Source organism: Ahaetulla prasina, chromosome 1 (genome assembly GCF_028640845.1).
Source record: "Ahaetulla prasina isolate Xishuangbanna chromosome 1, ASM2864084v1, whole genome shotgun sequence".
In the NCBI taxonomy this organism is placed as follows: domain Eukaryota; kingdom Metazoa; phylum Chordata; class Lepidosauria; order Squamata; family Colubridae; genus Ahaetulla; species Ahaetulla prasina.
The window spans coordinates 11,296,080-11,313,475 of record NC_080539.1 but is presented as its reverse complement, the minus strand read 5'-3'; the positions used below and the strand labels follow the sequence as shown (position 1 = coordinate 11,313,475).

At 44.3% G+C, this 17,396-nt stretch overlaps 1 protein-coding gene across 3 annotated transcripts in view; it reads left to right on the top strand.

The window, feature by feature from the left end:
* Nucleotides 1–17,396, top strand: part of SYNRG (synergin gamma) — a 104,038-nt gene that overhangs the window by 71,341 nt on the left and 15,301 nt on the right. For all 3 annotated transcript variants that reach the window (XM_058164175.1, XM_058164177.1, XM_058164176.1), the window contains 5 exons: nucleotides 6,329–6,922; nucleotides 8,186–8,331; nucleotides 11,785–11,838; nucleotides 14,849–14,945; nucleotides 15,315–15,463. In XM_058164175.1, the coding sequence (XP_058020158.1) occupies nucleotides 6,329–6,922; nucleotides 8,186–8,331; nucleotides 11,785–11,838; nucleotides 14,849–14,945; nucleotides 15,315–15,463 (1,040 nt within the window). The remainder of the gene's footprint in view (nucleotides 1–6,328; nucleotides 6,923–8,185; nucleotides 8,332–11,784; nucleotides 11,839–14,848; nucleotides 14,946–15,314; nucleotides 15,464–17,396) is intronic.

Sequence of the window (17,396 nt, the reverse complement as noted above, 5' to 3'; positions counted from 1 at the left end):
AGATATTCATGCTGTCACCAGGCACGTTTACCATTTCTTTGGGAACCCCAAAATATGGAGGGTCCCATTTTCAAGCTCAGGAACTGCACACCTTAAATAGTTGGAAAATGTTAAAAGAGTGCAGACCCAGCCACTTAGTTCATAAATTTTAGGTGATTTTTTTTTTTTGTACCGATAGGCCTAGGCAGGGCACCTAAATTTTGGCAAGGGTTGTTCCCACTTGACATAATAGCACTGAAGACCCACAAAGCTGGTCCTTTCATTCATATGTCTTCTTCATAAATTTATCATCTCCCGATCAGTAAAAAAAAATCGCTTCTTATTCATTTAATCACAACGCAGGTTGGAACGTTGGGTTGATGATCCTGCCGAAGGTATCTGTTGGAAATCATGATGTTCTGCTCATTGGCAATGAAGGCTATATAGATTCCACACAAAGAAATTACATCCCACATACAATCTCTTTGTCAGTTGCATATTTGGGCCTCCTATGCGTTCGCTTTCCCCCACATAGCTGTTAAGGAATTACGGAGACTCCCTATTTGAAAGAAACATACATTGTTGAGGTTATTAACTCCGTGAAATCCCAGTTCTCTTTATCACATAAGGCCAGGGGTGTCCAAACCTTGGCAACTTTAAGACTGGTGGACTTCAACTCCTAGAATTCCCCAGCCACTCTGGCTGGGGAATTCTGGGAGTTGAAGTCCACCAGTCTTAAAGTTGCCAAGGTTGGACTCTCCTGAATAAGGCAACTGATCAGAACTGAGCCAAAACACCAGTTCTTAATGCTGAAGAACCAAATGTCAATCCTGCAGATTGTTTATTCCGGATATTCCATGCGCACTTTTACCCCTTCTTAAAAAAATAATCCTTTGTATATCTGAATTTTGCTCTAGCCTTAAAACAAAGAGGGAAACAAGATTGCTTGAGCAAAAGTACACTATCTCAGGTTCTCCGTTGTCGGCTTTTAGACAAAGTACAACTTTTGCACTTGGTTGGGGCTACAAAATGATCAAGAGAGGTGTGATATTTCTGTCAGGCAGGGACAGGCAAAACATGAGGTTGGCTTCCCAAATTCCACAATCGGAAACTTGGAATCATTTTTAATTCTCACAAAAATACAAGTCTGTTTGTCGTTGCCCTGAATAATAGAAAGTTGGGAAAAGATAACTGCGGTTTCTGTACAGGTAGCCCTTGGCTTACAACCGTTCGTTTAGCGACTGTCTGAAGTTATAACAGCACTGAAAGAAGTGACTTATGACCAGTTCTTGCATTTGATGATCATCACCGCATCCTCAGGGTCACATGATGAAAATTTGGTCTTTTGGCAACCAGCACAGGATCTGGTGTATATTTACAATGGTCACAGTATCCTGATATCATATAAATATATGATATTTATGATCTATATAAATGGCCATTCATAAGTGGACAACTTACCTGCATTTAATTTACTTCATTCAATTTCGGTGCCGTCCAATCCCATCCAATTCTGGGTGGCTCACAAAGTAAAGAACAGCATGAATACAATTAATTTTTTTAAAAAAAGAATTACAGAATAGTTACAAGATGGCAGTCCAGACCACACACCAATCTTAGAGGGTCATTCCTCCTGTCGCATAGCCTGAGGGAACAGCCAGGTTTTTAAAGGTCTTTTGAAATCCCAAAGGCAACTGGACTTTGTTTTTTTCCTTGAAGACGTTTTGCTTCTCATCCAAGAAGCTTCTTTGGTTCTGACTGAATGGTGGAGGATGGAAGGATCTATATTCCTTGCAGTCATCTGGTTGTTATCACTCTTTCTGAGAGTCCTTGCGGCCACTTGGAGATTTATCTGTGCCCTCAGGGTCATCCGAATATGTAGATGGGTGTGGAATCTCCTTGGAACTTCTGAAAAGATTGTGTTGTAAACAGGAGATAGACGGTTTGAAAGAGGGTCAAAGAGGGGTGAAATGCTCCCGGTTCAGACCGGATCGTTCGATCCGGTAGCGATGGCGGTGGGTGGTTCAGAGAACCAGTAGCAAAAATCCCTGCCCCTCCGCCCCAGCTGAGCCACGCGATCATCAGAGGTTGTTGTTTTTTTTTACTTTTAAACGCATTTTTTCTTCAGCCGAAAAAATGCTTTTAAAAATCAAAAAAAGCCTCTGCTGATCGTGCAGCTTAGCTGGGATCGTCAGAACCCTTTAAAAGCTTTTTTTTCCTCTGGCGATCCCAGCTGAGTTGCCTGATCATCACAGGCTTTTAAAAGCATTCTTTGGCCGAAGAGGTTGTAGAAAAAATGCTTTTAAAAGTTAAAAAAAAAAAGTTGGCCACGCCCACCCAGTCACATTACCCCAATACCAAGCCACGCCCAACAGAACCGGTAGTAACAAATTTTACATTTCATCCCTGGGTCAAAGAGGCCATCTACAGTAAAATTGAGCAGCCCTCTCACAACAGAGGGGGAGGGGTACCGCAACATCTATCTCCTGTTTACAAACAGTCCTTTCAGCAGTTTCAAGAAGGCTCCACATCCATTTGCACTATTCCGGCGCAAGATGTATTGCATGCTTAAGCTCTCTAGAAGAATCTTGCCAACTAACAGTCAAGAGAAAGGAGTGGGAGATAAGAAAGGCATTTTCTGTCTTCTGCTATCAGTGACGAATTAAAGGCATTTCCTAGAAAGGCAGTGGTGGGTTTCAATTTTTTTTACTACCAGTTCTGTGGGTGTGGTGTGGCGGGCATGAACTGGTTGCAAGAACTGGGTATGTCTAGTTTAATGAAAAGAAGGACTAGGGGAGACATGACAGCAGTTTTCCATTATCTCAGGGGCTGCCAAAAGGAAGAGGGAGTCAAGCTATTCTCCAAAGCACCTGAGGGTAGAACAAGAAGCAATGGGTGGAAACTAATCAAGGAGAGAAGCAACTTAGAACTAAGGAGACATTTCCTGACAGAACAATTAATAAGTGGAACAACTTGCCTGCAGAAGTTGTAAATGCTCCAACACTGGAAATTTTAAAGAAAATGTTGGATAGCCATTTGTCTGAAATGGTGTAGGGTTTCCTGCCTGGGCAGGGGGTTGGACTAGAAGACCTCCAAAGTCCCTTCCAACTCTGATATTATTATAAGGTGGGCTGGACTTAGATATCTTGCAGGCACGCAAGAAATCATGACTTTTTTTTTTTTTTTGTTTACATTTATACCCCGCCCTTCTCCGAAGACTCAGGGCGGCTTACAGTGTATAAGGCAATAGTCTCATTCTATTTGTATATTTTTACAAAGTCAACTTATTGCCCCCCCAACAATCTGGGTCCTTATGACTTATGACTTGTTTGGCCCCCTCCCTTGGGCTCAATCTGGTCATCTCCATGGCAGTGGGCCGGGTTATTTACGGGACCGCCTACTGCTACCGAATACCTCTCACCGACCCGTGCGCTCTCACAGAGAGGGTCTCCTCAGGGTGCCGTCAGCGAGGCAATGTCGTCTGGCGACGCCCAGGGGAAGGGCCTTCTCTGTGGGGGCTCCCACCCTTTGGAACGAACTACCCCCCTCCGTCAGCTTCCGGACCTTCGGACCTTCCATCGCGGGCTTAAAACATACTTATTTAATTGTGCAGGACTGAGCTAGATTTTAAATTTCTGGGTTTTAATTGGGTTTTATTTGTATATTTTAATTAACGGGCTTTAATATAAGTTTTTTAATTGTTTTTATTCTGTATTTATATGTTTTTAAGCGCCTGTGAACCGCCCTGAGTCCTTCGGGAGATAGGGCGGTATATAAATATGATTAAATAAATAAATAAATAAATAAATCTCCTACAGTCCGGCTGCCTTTTGGAAAAACAATTTTGGGACAACCATGACCCGGATGATTGAGAATCTCCATAGACACTTCTTACAGGATTTTTTTTTTTTATTTCCCAGTCTGGCCTAGAGGTCTGTGATGCCCTGTTAAGTATTTCATCCTTCTGTTAATCAGGTCTGACACGGCTAAATTCGACTAGGTGTCGTGGCTTGATTGAAGATGTTTGAAGTGATACCTTTATTCCAATTCAGCAACGTTCAGAAATGTTGGATAACTGTACAGGTAGTCCTCAGCTTACAACAGTTCATTTAGTGACCATTCAGAGTTACAACAGCACTGAAAAAAGTGACTTACAACTGTTTTTCATAGTTACAACCATTGTAGCATCCTCATGATCATGGGATCAAAATTCAGATGCTTGGCAACTGAGGACTTCATATTTATGACCATTGCTGTGTCCCAAGGTCACGTGATCCCTTTTTGCAACCTTCTGACGAGCAAAGTCAATGGGGAAACCAGATTCACTTAACAACAGGGTTGCTAATGTATCAATTGCAGTGATTCACTTAACAACTGTAGTAAGAACGGTTGTAAGATGGGGAAAAAACTCACTTAACTCACAGTTGGGCTCAATTGTGGTCGTAAGTCGAGGACTACCTGTACTCTACTTTCATCACCACAGCCAGCACATTGAGGTGGTAGTTGCGGGTGATGGGAGCTATGATCCAACAGCTGGGGAAGGAAGGCAGACAGGAACTGTTGCAGGGGCAAGTTTCAAAACCTGTCGCTACTGGTTCACTCATGGGTGCGCACACACGATGCTTCTGTGCATGTGCAGAAGTGGGTGGGCAGAGCCTCCCGCCACCGACTCTACCGGTTTGTCCGATCCGGTGGGAACCAGTAGCAACCCACCGCTGAACTGTTGCACTTGAAGCCAGAGCACCACGTAGTCTAGCGGAAGGCAAAGTTAGAATCAGAACAACGTCTTTGGGTGGATATCCCAAAGGCAACGAGACGTTCTTGGGATTTTTTTTCTCTTTGAAAACATTTCACTTCTCATTCAAGAAGCTTCTTCTGTTCTCACTGCTTCTTGGATGAGAACAGGGGTGGGTTTCACTTACCTTTGCTACTGGTTCGCTCGCGCTCACACGCTCAGTTCGCTTGTGCGCGCACCACATCTGCACATGCACAGATCGTATTTGATGACATCTGGGCAGTGGGCGGAGCCTCCCGCCACTGCTGCTGCCGGTTTGCCTGAACCGGTAGCAACCCACCACTGGATGAGAAGCGAAACATTTTCAAAGAAAAGAAAACAAAACCAAGAAACTAGTTGCCTTTTGGAAAAACAGCTTTGGGACAACCATGACCTGGATGGCTCCATAGACACTTGGGTGAATACTGTATTTTTCGGAGTATAAGACACACCTTTTTCCCCCAAAAAAGAGGGTGAAAATCTGGTTGCATCTTATACTCCAAAGGTAGCCCCGCCCAGCTTCTCAAACAGAGGTTTCAGAGGCTGGAAAAAGCCCCAAACGGAGCTACAAAAAAAAAGCCCCAAACGGAGCTTCAGAAAAGAAGCCCCTAACAGAGCTTAGAAAAAAAGCCCCAAACGGAGCTTCAGAAAAAAAGCTCCCAAACGGAGCTTCAGAAAAGAAGCCCCAAACGGAGCTTCAGAAAAAAAGCTCCCAAACGGAGCTTCAGAAAAGAAGCCCCAAACGGAGCTTCAGAAAAAAAGCTCCCAAACGGAGCTTCAGAAAAGAAGCCCTCAAACAGAAAAAAAGCCCCAAACGGAGCTTCAGAAAAAAAGCCCCAAACGGAGCTTAGAAAAAAAGCCCCAAACGGAGCTTCAGAAAAAAAGCCCCTAACAGAGCTTAGAAAAAAAGCCCCTAACAGAGCTTAGAAAAAAAGCCCCAAACGGAGCTTCAGAAAAAAAGCCCCAAACGGAGCTTCAGAAAAAAAGCCCCTAACAGAGCTTAGAAAAAAAGCCCCTAACAGAGCTTAGAAAAAAAGCCCCAAACGGAGCTTCAGAAAAAAAGCTCCCAAACAGAGCTTCTGAGGCTTTTTTTCTGAAGCTCTGTTTCAGAGGCAGAAAAAAGTTTTTTCTGAAACAAAGTTTCAGAGGCAGGGAAAAAAAGCAAAAAAAAGCAAGGCACAGAGCTCATATAACCAAGGAACCTGTTGCTAAAATTCACCTCTGGGAACAGCTGATTGGGAATATTCCGGGAGGCCGATCCACCTGCCAATCAGCTTTTTTCTTATTTTCCTCCCCAAAAACTAAGGTACGTCTTATACTCCGAAAAATACGGTACGTTCTCTTGCTACAACGAAGAATCGATTTCTTTAGGCTACCCATCATATTTCTGGTCGGGGAGCGTGGAGGAATGTTTGGGAACTGACCCCTGATATTTGACTCGAAGGAGCAACTTGAGTTTCTCAACTTCACCCACCCCAGAGGTTGTCTCCTCCTTTGGCTTTGATTTGTGAGAGGTTTGGTGAGAAGATCGCCCATCCCTTCCTTAACTCTTTGGATGTTTGTTGCTCTTTTTAGATCTGGAGGACTTGAAGTGTGCCCCGTTTGGAACTTACAGCAGTGGCTCTCTTCTGAGTAGCTTCCCAAGCTGCGACTGGTCTGATAAAGAAGATGTCTATCAGAGCAGAAAGTCGTCCCCCTTCTCCCTTCCTGCAGGAAATGAAGCCTCCTTAGCTACCTCCGTCCTCCAGAAGAAGGAGACCTATTTCGGCAGCACCGAAAATATCACCGTGACCACCATTTCCAAAGTGACCACCTTTGCGAACGAGGATGCCCTCCAAGATGTGAAGTTCTCATCGTTTGCAAACTTCCAGAGTTCCAGTCCTCATTCCGTGGACCAAAGCGAGGATGAAGTTGAAGACTTTGGAGATTTTGCTCGACCACGGGACGATGGAAGCGAGAGACCAGCCACAGGCAGAAGTCAAGAGGTTGACTCCGGCCCCGTCTCCTCGGAAGCTGGGAAAGAAGTTTTTGATGACTTCGGAGAGTTTCAGGGTGAAAAACCAAAGATCAGCAAATTTGACTTCTTATTGGCAACTTCCCAAGGGAAAATGAAATCCAGTGAAGAAATGATCAAAAGCGAGCTGGCAACCTTTGACCTCTCTGTTCAAGGTGAGAATCTGCGCTGATATTGTGGTTGCAATTACAGGTAGTCCTCAAGTTATGACAAAAGAAATCCCTAATCTGAAGGGAGGGCCTGGGGGGGTTCGAAAGACCGTTTTCGCCCTCCCCAGACTCATAGAGAGGCTCTGGAGCCAGGTGAGAGAAAAAAATGGGCCTTTCCCACCCCCCTCAGGCCCTCCGGAGGCAGGAAACAGCCTGTTACCCTACTTCTAGTGGGTCAAGAAGGCCCGAAAATCAGCTGGCTGGCACTCCCATGTGTGTCAGAGCTGAGCTCACGTGCCCATTGATATGGCTATGCGTGCCATCTTTGGCACGCATGCCACAGGTTCACCATCACGGACCTATATAGTTAGTTTGTGGTTGGTTCTAAGTCTCACCTAGTGCTTGGAATTGAAGAAATCCAGAATATCTCTGGAATTCTTTGTGATTTGATTTCTAAGACTGCTCACTTTCCAGCGATTCTGGGCAGGCAGGCACAAATCAGAAATTAAAGTGAGAGGTTGCAGTAAAATGATGGAGCAACGTAGAATCAGGGCTAGAAGGGACCTTGGAGGTCTTCTAGTCCAACCCCGTGCTGAAGGCAGGAGACCCTTTTCTCATGAACACAATTGAGCGCAACATTTCTGTTGCTAAGTGAGACAGCTGTTAAAGTGAGTTTTGTCCCATTTTATGACCTTCCTTGTCAGCTGTTAAGTGAATCACTTCAATTGTTAAGTTAATAACACTGCTGTTAAGTGAATCTGGCTTCCCCATTGATTTTGTTTGTCATGTTGCAAATGTTGCTCCAGAACACGGCAGCCATGATAAATATGAAACAGTTGACAAGCATCCAAATTTTGATCATGTGACTTTAGGTCAGGGGTCAGCAGCCTGCGGCTCTGGAGCCACATGTGGCTCTTTCATCCCACTGCTGCGGCTCCCTGTCGCCTGTCGGCTTCACAATTAATAGGGCTTTTGGTTAGGACAGGTAGAGGAAAAAGGTTGCTGTGCTAAGAGAAGACTCTATGGTGGGGGAACTGGACTTCCGGTCAGCTTCAGAATTGAATGGCGGGGCTTCCGGTTAGGACCTTTGTGGCTCTTTGAGTGTTTAAGATTGCCGACCCCTGCTATAGGTCATAAGTGTGAAAAATGTTATGTCTCTTTTTTTCCTTGCCATTGTAACTTCGAAGAGTTACTAAACGAACGGTTGTAAGTCGCACTGTCTGTATTCATGGACTTGACCGCACCTTTAATACCTGTATTTCCTTCTAGGTTCTCACAAAAGGACTCTAAGTCTGGGCTCCTCACCTCTTCCACCCGTGGAGCAGCCCTTTAGAGATCGATCAAACACCCTGAGCGAGAAGCCTTCGCTGCCAGTCATCCGAGACAAGTACAAAGATCTTACTGGGGAAGTAGAGGTAAGGGGAGAACCAACAAAAGGGTTGTGGCACCTGTGCTGAAAACAATTGCTTGATTAAGCAGGTGCCAAACTGCAAATGCAGGTAAGTAAAAATCTTTGTGGAGAGAGCTGTTGATAGATAGATAGATAGATAGATAGATAGATAGATAGATAGATAGATAGATGGATGGATGGATGGATGGATGGATGGATGGATGGATGGATGGATGGATGGATGGATGGATGGATGGATGGATGGATGGATGGATGGATGGATGGATGGATGGATGATATATATACCTAGATAGAAAGATAGGTAGGTAGGTAGATAGATGATTGATAGATAGATAGATGATAGATAGGTAGGTAGGTAGGTAGGTAGGTAGGTAGGTAGGTAGGTAGGTAGGTAGATAGATAGATAGATAGATAGATAGATAGATAGATAGATAGATAGATAGATAGATGATAGATAGAATTCTTTATTGGCCAAGTGTGATTGAACACACAAGGAATTTGTCTTTGGTGCATACGCTCTCAGTGTACATAAAAAAGAAAAGATATATTTGTCAAGAATCATAAGGTACAACACTTAATGATAGTCATAGGTTACAAATAAAAACAATCAGGAAACAATATCAGTATAAATCGTAAGGATACAAGCAACAAAGTTACAGTCATATGGTCATAAGTGGCCTCTGTGGCTCAGACTGGTAAGACAGTGTTATTAGAATAGAATAGAATAGAATAGAATAGAATAGAATAGAATAGAATAGAATAGAATAGAATAGAATAGAATAGAATAGAATTTTATTGGCCAAGTGTGATTGGACGCACAAGGAATTTGTCTTGGTGCATATGCTCTCAGTGTACATAAAAGAAAAGATACGTTCATCAAGGTACAACATTTACAACACAATTGATGGTCAATATATCAATATAAATCATAAGGATTGCCAGCAACAAGTTATAGTCATACAGTCATAAGTGGAAAGAGATTGGTGATGGGAACTATGAAACGATTAATAGTAGTGCAGATTCAGTAAATAGTCTGACAGTGTTGAGGGAATTATTTGTTTAGCAGAGTGATGGCCTTCGGGAAAAAACTGTTCTTGTGTCTAGTTGTTCTGGTGTGCAGTGCTCTATAGCGTCGTTTTGAGGGTAAGAGTTGAAACAGTTTATGTCCAGGATGCGAGGGATCTGCAAATATTTTCACGGCCCTCTTCTTGATTCGTGCAGTATACAGGTCCTCAATGGAAGGCAGGTTGGTAGCAATTATTTTTTCTGCAGTTCTAATTATCCTCTGAAGTCTGTGTTTTTCTTGTTGGGTTGCAGAACTGAACCAGACAGTTATAGAGGTGCAAATGAGAGACTCAATAATTCCTCTGTAGAATTGGATCAGCAGCTCCTTGGGCAGTTTGAGCTTACTGAGTTGGCGCAGAAAGAACATTCTTTGTTGTCCTTTTTTAATGATGTTTTTGATGTTAGCTGTCCATTTGAGATCTTGCGATATGATAGAACCTAGAAATTTGAAGGTTTCTACTGTTGATACTGTGTTGTCAAGTATTGTGAGAGGTGGAAGTATGGAAGGGTTTCTCCTAAAGTCTACCACCATTAACACAGCTGCCTGCAATTACTGCAGGTTCTAGTCCCACCAGGCCCAAGGTTGACTCAGCCTTCCATCCTTTATAAGGTAGGTAAAATGAGGACCCAGATTGTTGGGGGCAATAAGTTGACTTTGTATATAAATATACAAATAGGATGAAGACTATTGCTAACATAGTGTAAGCCGCCCTGAGTCTTCGGAGAAGGGCGGGATATAAATGCAAATAAATAAATAAATAAATAAAAATAAGTGGGAGGAGATAGGTGATGGGAACAATGAGAAGATTAATAGTAGTGCAGATTTAGTAAATAGTTTGACAATGTTGAGGGAATTATTTGTTTAGCAGAGTGATGGCATTCGGGGAAAAATTGTTCTTGTGTCTAGTTGTCTCGTTGTGCAGTGCTCTATAGCGTCGTTTTGAGGGTAGGAGTTGAAATCATTTATGTCCAGGATGTGAGGGGTCTGTAAACAGAGGCAGAGTTGTAGCTGCCTTGTTTCCCTGATATGCTCAAACTTTCATTATGATTCCTTCACTTATTGCTTACCGCAGTATGTTTCTCAGCCTCAGTGACTTTAAGATCTGTGGACTTCAATTTCCACAATTCAATTGAATTCTGGGAGTTGAAGTCCATACATATTCAAAACTTCCTGAGTTTGAGAATCACTGACTTACAAACATATCTGTATGCTGCCAAATTCATTCCAGATTTTAGTAGGAGTACAAGGAACCACATGAAATACAAATGATAAATAATTCAGAGCAGCCCATCTCATAAGCCAAACCCACCAGGCACATGCTCAGCCACATTTCCCAATCAAGGGACAACATGCACACCAAAAATTATTTGGAACCAACCCCTTTAATGTACTTCGAGGTGAGGCCTTGAGCCGAGGTGGCACAGTGGTTAGAGTGCAGTACTGCATGCTGTTTCAGCTGACTGCTAGCTGCAGTTCAGCAGTTCAAATCCCACCAGGTTCAAGGAGGTTGACTAAGCCTTCCATTCTTCTGAGGTGGGTAAAATGAGGATCCAGATTGTTGGGGGCAAGATGCTGACTTTGTAAACCACTTAGAGAGGGCTGTAAAAGCACTATGAAGCGGTATATAAGTCTAAGTACTATTGCTAAGTGCTATTCCAAAATGCCAGAAGGAGGGAACCAGTTTTGCTAGTGGATAGTGATCAAAATGCCCTATTTACTCTTCACAATTTGATGGGAAGAGACCCACAGCCTTACTTCCCAAACTATTGTGGTATAGTTGTTGTTGTTGTTGTTTTTAGTTGCGAAGTCGTGTCTCACCCATTGTGACCCCATGGACAGCGTTCCTCCAGGTTTTCCTGTCCTCTACCATCCACTAGAGTCCATTTAAGCTCACGCCTATTGCTTCAGTGATTCCATCCAGCCACCTCGTTCTCTGTCGTCCCCTTCTTCTTTTGCCCTCAATCTTTCCCAGCATTATGCTCTTCTCCATTGAGTCCTTCCTTCTCATTAGGTGGCCAAAGTATTTGAGTTTCATCTTCAGGATCTGGCCTTCTAAAGAGCAGTCAGGGTTGATCTCCTCTAAGACTGACCTGTTGGATCGCCTTGCAGTCCAAGGGACTCGCAGGAGTCTTCTCCAGCACCACAGTTCAAAGGCTCAATTCTTTGGCGCTCGGCCTTCCTTATGGTCCAACTTTCACAGCCATACATTGCAGCTGGGAAAACCAGAGCCTTGACTATACGCACTTTTGTGGTATAGATGGAGAATTAGAAAAGTTTCTGAACTTCCAACATCTGAATTGGCTACCCCATGCAGAAAAAGAATCACTCATAATCACATCAGTCCATATTGGGTTTTTTGCAAAAATAGTTTCTTTTACTTTCTCCCACTAGGAAAGTGAGAGATATGCCTATGAATGGCAGAGATGCTTGGAAAGCGCACTGCAGGTAAGTAGGTGATCACCATCTACCTGAATAACTTCCTTTATGTAGGTGTTACTTGGTGATTTGAAAAGGGGAAAGTTGGCCGTGACGTCTATAGAGCAGCGAGAATAGTTTGTACAATTGACTTCAGTTGTTTTTTTTATATTAGAATAGAATAGAATAACAGAGTTGGAAGGGACCTTGGAGGTCTTCTAGTCCAACCCCAGCTTAGGCAGGAAACCCTACACCACTTCGGACAAATGGTTATCCAATATCTTCTTAAAAGCTTCCAGTGTTGGAGCATTCAAATATATGAATATTGTCACGTATATTGTCGTCACAATATAAAAAAAGATTTTGAGACTCTGAAAAGAGTGCAGAGAAGAGCAACAAAGAGGATTAAAGGACTGAAGTCTAAAACATACGAAGAACGGTTGCAGGAACTGGGTATGTCTAGTTTAATGAAAAGAAGGACCAGGGGAGACATGATAGCAGTCTTCCAATATCTCAAGGGTTACCACAAAGAAGAGGGAGTCAAACTATTCGCCAAAGCACCTGAGGGCAGGACAAGAAGCAATGGGTGGAAACTAATCAAGGAGAGAAGCAACTTGGTACTAAGGAGAAATTTCCTGACAGAATAATTAATCAATAGAACAACTTGTCTGCAGAAGTTGTGAATGCTCCAACACTGGAAGTTTTAAAGAAGAAGAGATTGGACAGCTATTTGTCTGAACTGGTATAGTGGTTATTAGGATCTCCTGCTTGGCAGAGGGTTGAACTAGAAAACCAGAGTTGGTCCTTTCCAACCCTGTTATTCTGTTTCAGAGGTATCTATGTTACAACTCCTAATAACCAGTGGGAAGCCCAATGCAACACATTTTTGGAAACCAGGCACATATAGTGCCTCCTGCTGGTCAATAACGATTATAACCTCTGTAACAATTGTATAAATCCCTTAAGTGGGGAGATCTTAAGGCAGGGGTCCCCAACCCCCACTTCCTGGACCGGCATCAGTCCGTGGCATGCCAGAAACTGGGCCACGCAAACAAGCAAGCTCTACCCATGGAATGCAGGCAGCACACAAATCCACACTCCCTCCGGTCCACAGAAAAACCTCTCTCCATGGAACCAGTCCCTGGTGCCCAGAAGGTTGGGGACCTCTGTCTTAAGGCATAAGTGTTGTGACCCAGGCCCAAGTAGATAGTAGAAAACTCAGTCCGTATAAAAACAAACAAACTTTATTAGAACAGCTGAGAATTACTTCATTCTCAGCATAATCCAAATAAATTAAAGCAAATTCCTCCCAACACAATTTCCTCAGTCCTATCACCAACCTTGGTTCAATTAGGCAAACTGCCAAAGGCCTTTCTTGGCAAAAATTCAGAAGAAACAAATACAGCAAGACAAAGGTATCAACATTGTTTTCCAGCAAAGAGCCCAAATGCCATTGCTGGTCTTTTAAGCCTTATGGGAGGGGGCAGTCATCTCTTGGCCCTACTCCCGAGTCATTTTCTTTGCTTGAGCTGCTCTTGCCTTCTGGCAGCTCTTCTCATGCGTGCATTAGGAACAGGCTTCTCCTGTTCCTCTGGTCTCACTACTGTCAGTCTATGGAAGCTCTGGAGTCCACACATCACTCCCCGATGGCCCTGGCCCCACCTTAGCCTCCGACGCAGAGCCCTCATCCGGGCCTTCCCCAGCTTCCAAGACTGGCCTAAGCTCTTCCTCAGCCTCATTGCTGTCTGACTCCGTTGCCAGCTCCACAGGCTGCTGGCAAACCACAACAATAAGGCCAGGGGCATAAGAATAGTATAGGTAGCCCTTGACTTATGGGTGATCGCATAGCAACCATTCAGAGTTACAACTGACCTCTTCAGGGTACTTATGAACTAGTTCTGAAGTTCGGCAATTTACAGCCATTTGCATTTACAGCCATTTGCTGGGTCCCACGCTCATATGACCACCTTTTATGACATCTTTGCCAAAAATGGGCATTTACTTCCAGTTTTCAGCAAAAATGGCTCCTAGCAAACAGTTGGTTCACTTAACGACCATAGCGTTTGCTTTACAAACACAGCTTAATGAGCATCACAAAGCAAGGTCATAAAAACAGGTTGGTCGTGTGGCAACCTGCTTTATGACTGTCATAACTTACGACCATAACGGGCAGGCTTCATTACTGCCGTAAGTTGAGAACTCCGTGTAAGCTGCGTAGTTTTAAGAGCGTACAAGGAAAGAAGTCCTGTTCTATCTCCTTCCCCACTTCGGAGCAACGAGCTGGCCTTCAGCCAGTGGATTCATGGCTCTTATCAGTCCTGGCAGAGAAATCGCAGCTGCCTGCCAAAGTTCAAACAAATGACTCACAGAGTAAGACTTTCAGCTCTTTTTGAAACGGTTCAGCTAATTTTTGCTTCCCGTGGAATGAGAGCAGTCCCAAAGCTCCTTATATATCCTGTGGGGCGGGGCAGGCTTCCCTTTGATGACGCCGCCTCTCTAATCTTCTGAAGCGCGGGTCGATCCAAGTTTGATTATTATTATTATCAGCTGGGTCTGAAGGCGTAGCCTGGGGAAAGGAGGAATCAGGGGATGACGGCCTCATTACGTCCTCCAATTGGTCTGGTTCTGGCTCCTGGAGCCGGGCCAAAGGAATCGGTGCTCCCGAGGTAAGCCTTACTGGCCCTTCCCCCTCACTTTCGGAGTCACTTTCAGGCATGGGGCCAGGTTCGGGGGCTGGAGTCACAACAGGTCCTTTGTAGCAAATGTATCCCAACTACTAGGAAAAAGAACTTCAGATCTTTTGCGGGGTGTTGTGGTTTGAATTACAAATTGTGGTGTTTAAGTAATCTGGACACCAGCCTCAACTGCACATGGAGAGTCACCTGAACAGTTCTGCCACTGTTATAAAGTTGGGGAAGAGTACAATAATATGCGCTATCTTATGTAAAATAAGCAGTGTAGGATAAAAATCGGATAGAATTCAGCAGCTGAATGTGTAACTTTGCCACACCTGTGCTAAAATGAACCTCTCCTCTAATAGGTCATCAAGAAAGCGAATGACATCCTGAATGGAATCAGCAGCTCTTCTGTATGTACTGAAGTCATCCAGTCTGTGCAGGGCATGGAATATTTATTAGGTATAATTTTATTTGATTTCGTATCTCAGTAATACAATTTCAGGTAGTCTTCAACTCATAACCAGTCGCTTAAGAATGGTTTGGCCACTGCCATACACACACCCCTGCGGCCCGTTTTCACTCCCAGGAGGCTTCAGGGAGGCCTACTAGGCCCAAAACGGGACACATGTGGGTGAGGCGGCCCCCCCTGTTGCCCGGTTTTGCTCCCAGGGGGGTGAAGGAGGCCGAGTGCTGCCTGTCACACACCCTGGTCACGCCCACCCAGCCGGTCATTAGGGAAAATAACCAGTTGTTAAATTATTTGAATCCCACCCACTGTCCGTATGACCTCTTGGTGTGTCTCTTGCTCTTTTTTCAAATTCTTCCTAGGGGTTGTTGAAGTTTATCGAGTCACCAAGCGAGTGGAGCTGGGCATCAAAGCCACCGCCGTCTGCAGTGAGAAACTCCAACTGCTCCTGAAGGATATCGATAAAGTGTGGAACAACCTGATCGGATTCATGTCCCTTGCCGCGTTAACGGTAACGGCTCTAGTAATTTTGAACAATTGCTAGAGGAAAATAGGTGGAGGCCAGGAGACCGGTCGAATTGGATTGTATCTGCACAATCATTTCATTAAGCCATTAGGATCACTGTCTGCGTGTAGGTGGCAGCGTATATTTTTCTGAGGCTAATTCCAGATCAACTAAGTAATAATAGTAAGGATAATGCTTGGACGGGACATTTCTAATTATCTAAGCCAGTTTTTTTCAACTTTTAGCAACTTCAAGACGTGTGGACCAGGGGTGAAATCCAGCAGGTTCTGACAGGTTGTGGAGAACCGGTAGCGGAAATTTTGAGCAGTTCGGAGAACCGGCAAATACCACCTCTGGCTGGCCCCAGAGTGGGGTAGGAATGGAGATTTTGCAGTATCCTTCCCCTGCCACACCCACCAGGCCACACCACGCCCACAGAACTGGTAGTAAAAAAATTTGGATTTCACCACTGGTGTGGACTTCAACTCCCAGAATTCTCCAGCTAGTCATACTGGCTGGGGAATTCTGGGTGCTGAAGTCCACATGTTTTAAAGCAACCGGGTCTAAGAAACACTGGGCCCGAGCATTAGGCTTCTCGTTTGGGAGTCCTATTCCTCCAATCTTTCCATTTTGATGTTCCCTAGTGGAAAAGTTGTTTGTTTATTTTTTAAAGTCAAAATCGCATATGTCCTTTTTTAATGGACTGATTTGGGAGGACAGGGTACCTGTTATTCGTAAAAGCTAAATAAGAAAGGACATCATTGATTTTGTGTCACTATATGTCTGTTTGAAGGGACGCGGTGGCTCAGGGGCTAGGACATTGAGCTTGTCGATCGAAAGGTCGGCAGCACAGCAGTTCAAATCCCTAGTGCTGCCATGTAACGGGGTGAGCTCCCGTTACTTGTCCCAGCTTCTGCCAACCTAGCAGTTTCGAAAGCAGGTAAAAATGCAAGTAGGAAAAATAGGGACCATCTTTGGTGGGAAGGTAACAGCGTTCCGTGCGCCTTTGGCGTTGAGTCATGCCAGCCACATGACCATGGAGACGTCTTCGGACAGCGCTGGCTCTTCGGCTTTGAAACGGAGATGAGCACCACCCCCTAGAATCGGCAACGACTAGCACGTATGTGTGAGAGGAACCTTTACCTTTACCTTTATGTCTGTTAATGGCTGATTTGTCAGGGTGCCAGGCTTCTAGAAATTTCCTGGCATTTTTGGACCTGGCAGGGTCTTCAAAGCCCTTCAGAACATCCTAAGCAAACCAAAAGCCCCAGCAGAGAAAACAGGAGTCTTCTACAACAGGAGTCTCCAACCTTGGCAACTTTAAGACTTGTGGACTTCAACTCCCAGAATTCCTCAGCCAGCAAAAGCAAAAGCTGGCTGAGGAATTCTGGGAGTTGAAGTCCACAAGTCTTAAAGTTGCCAAGGTTGGAGATCCCTGTTCTACAACATACAATGTAAGAACTACAACCACCACTATGTAGGACAAACTGGCAGAACGCATCCGTAAACACCAACAGAAGACCTTTACATTTTTGTAAAATGTAGCTCTGGCTTTAACGGTGGAAATTCCAGCCCTAATTGTGGTCATAAGTCAAGGACTACCTGTATCATCTCATGAAAGAACGAAGTTCAAAGGAAGAACATCTCCTTTATATGCAGGTCTCTCTCAAGACTAAAGTCGGCAGTTCAAGAGTCAAGGGTCTTCAAAGCCCTTCAGAACATCCTAAGCAAACCAAAAGCCCCAGCAGAGAAAACAGGAGTCTTCTACAACAGGAGTCTCCAACCTTGGCAACTTTAAGACTTGTGGACTTCAACTCCCAGAATTCCTCAGCCAGCAAAAGCAAAAGCTGGCTGAGGAATTCTGGGAGTTGAAGTCCACAAGTCTTAAAGTTGCCAAGGTTGGAGATCCCTGTTCTACAACATACAATGTAAGAACTAC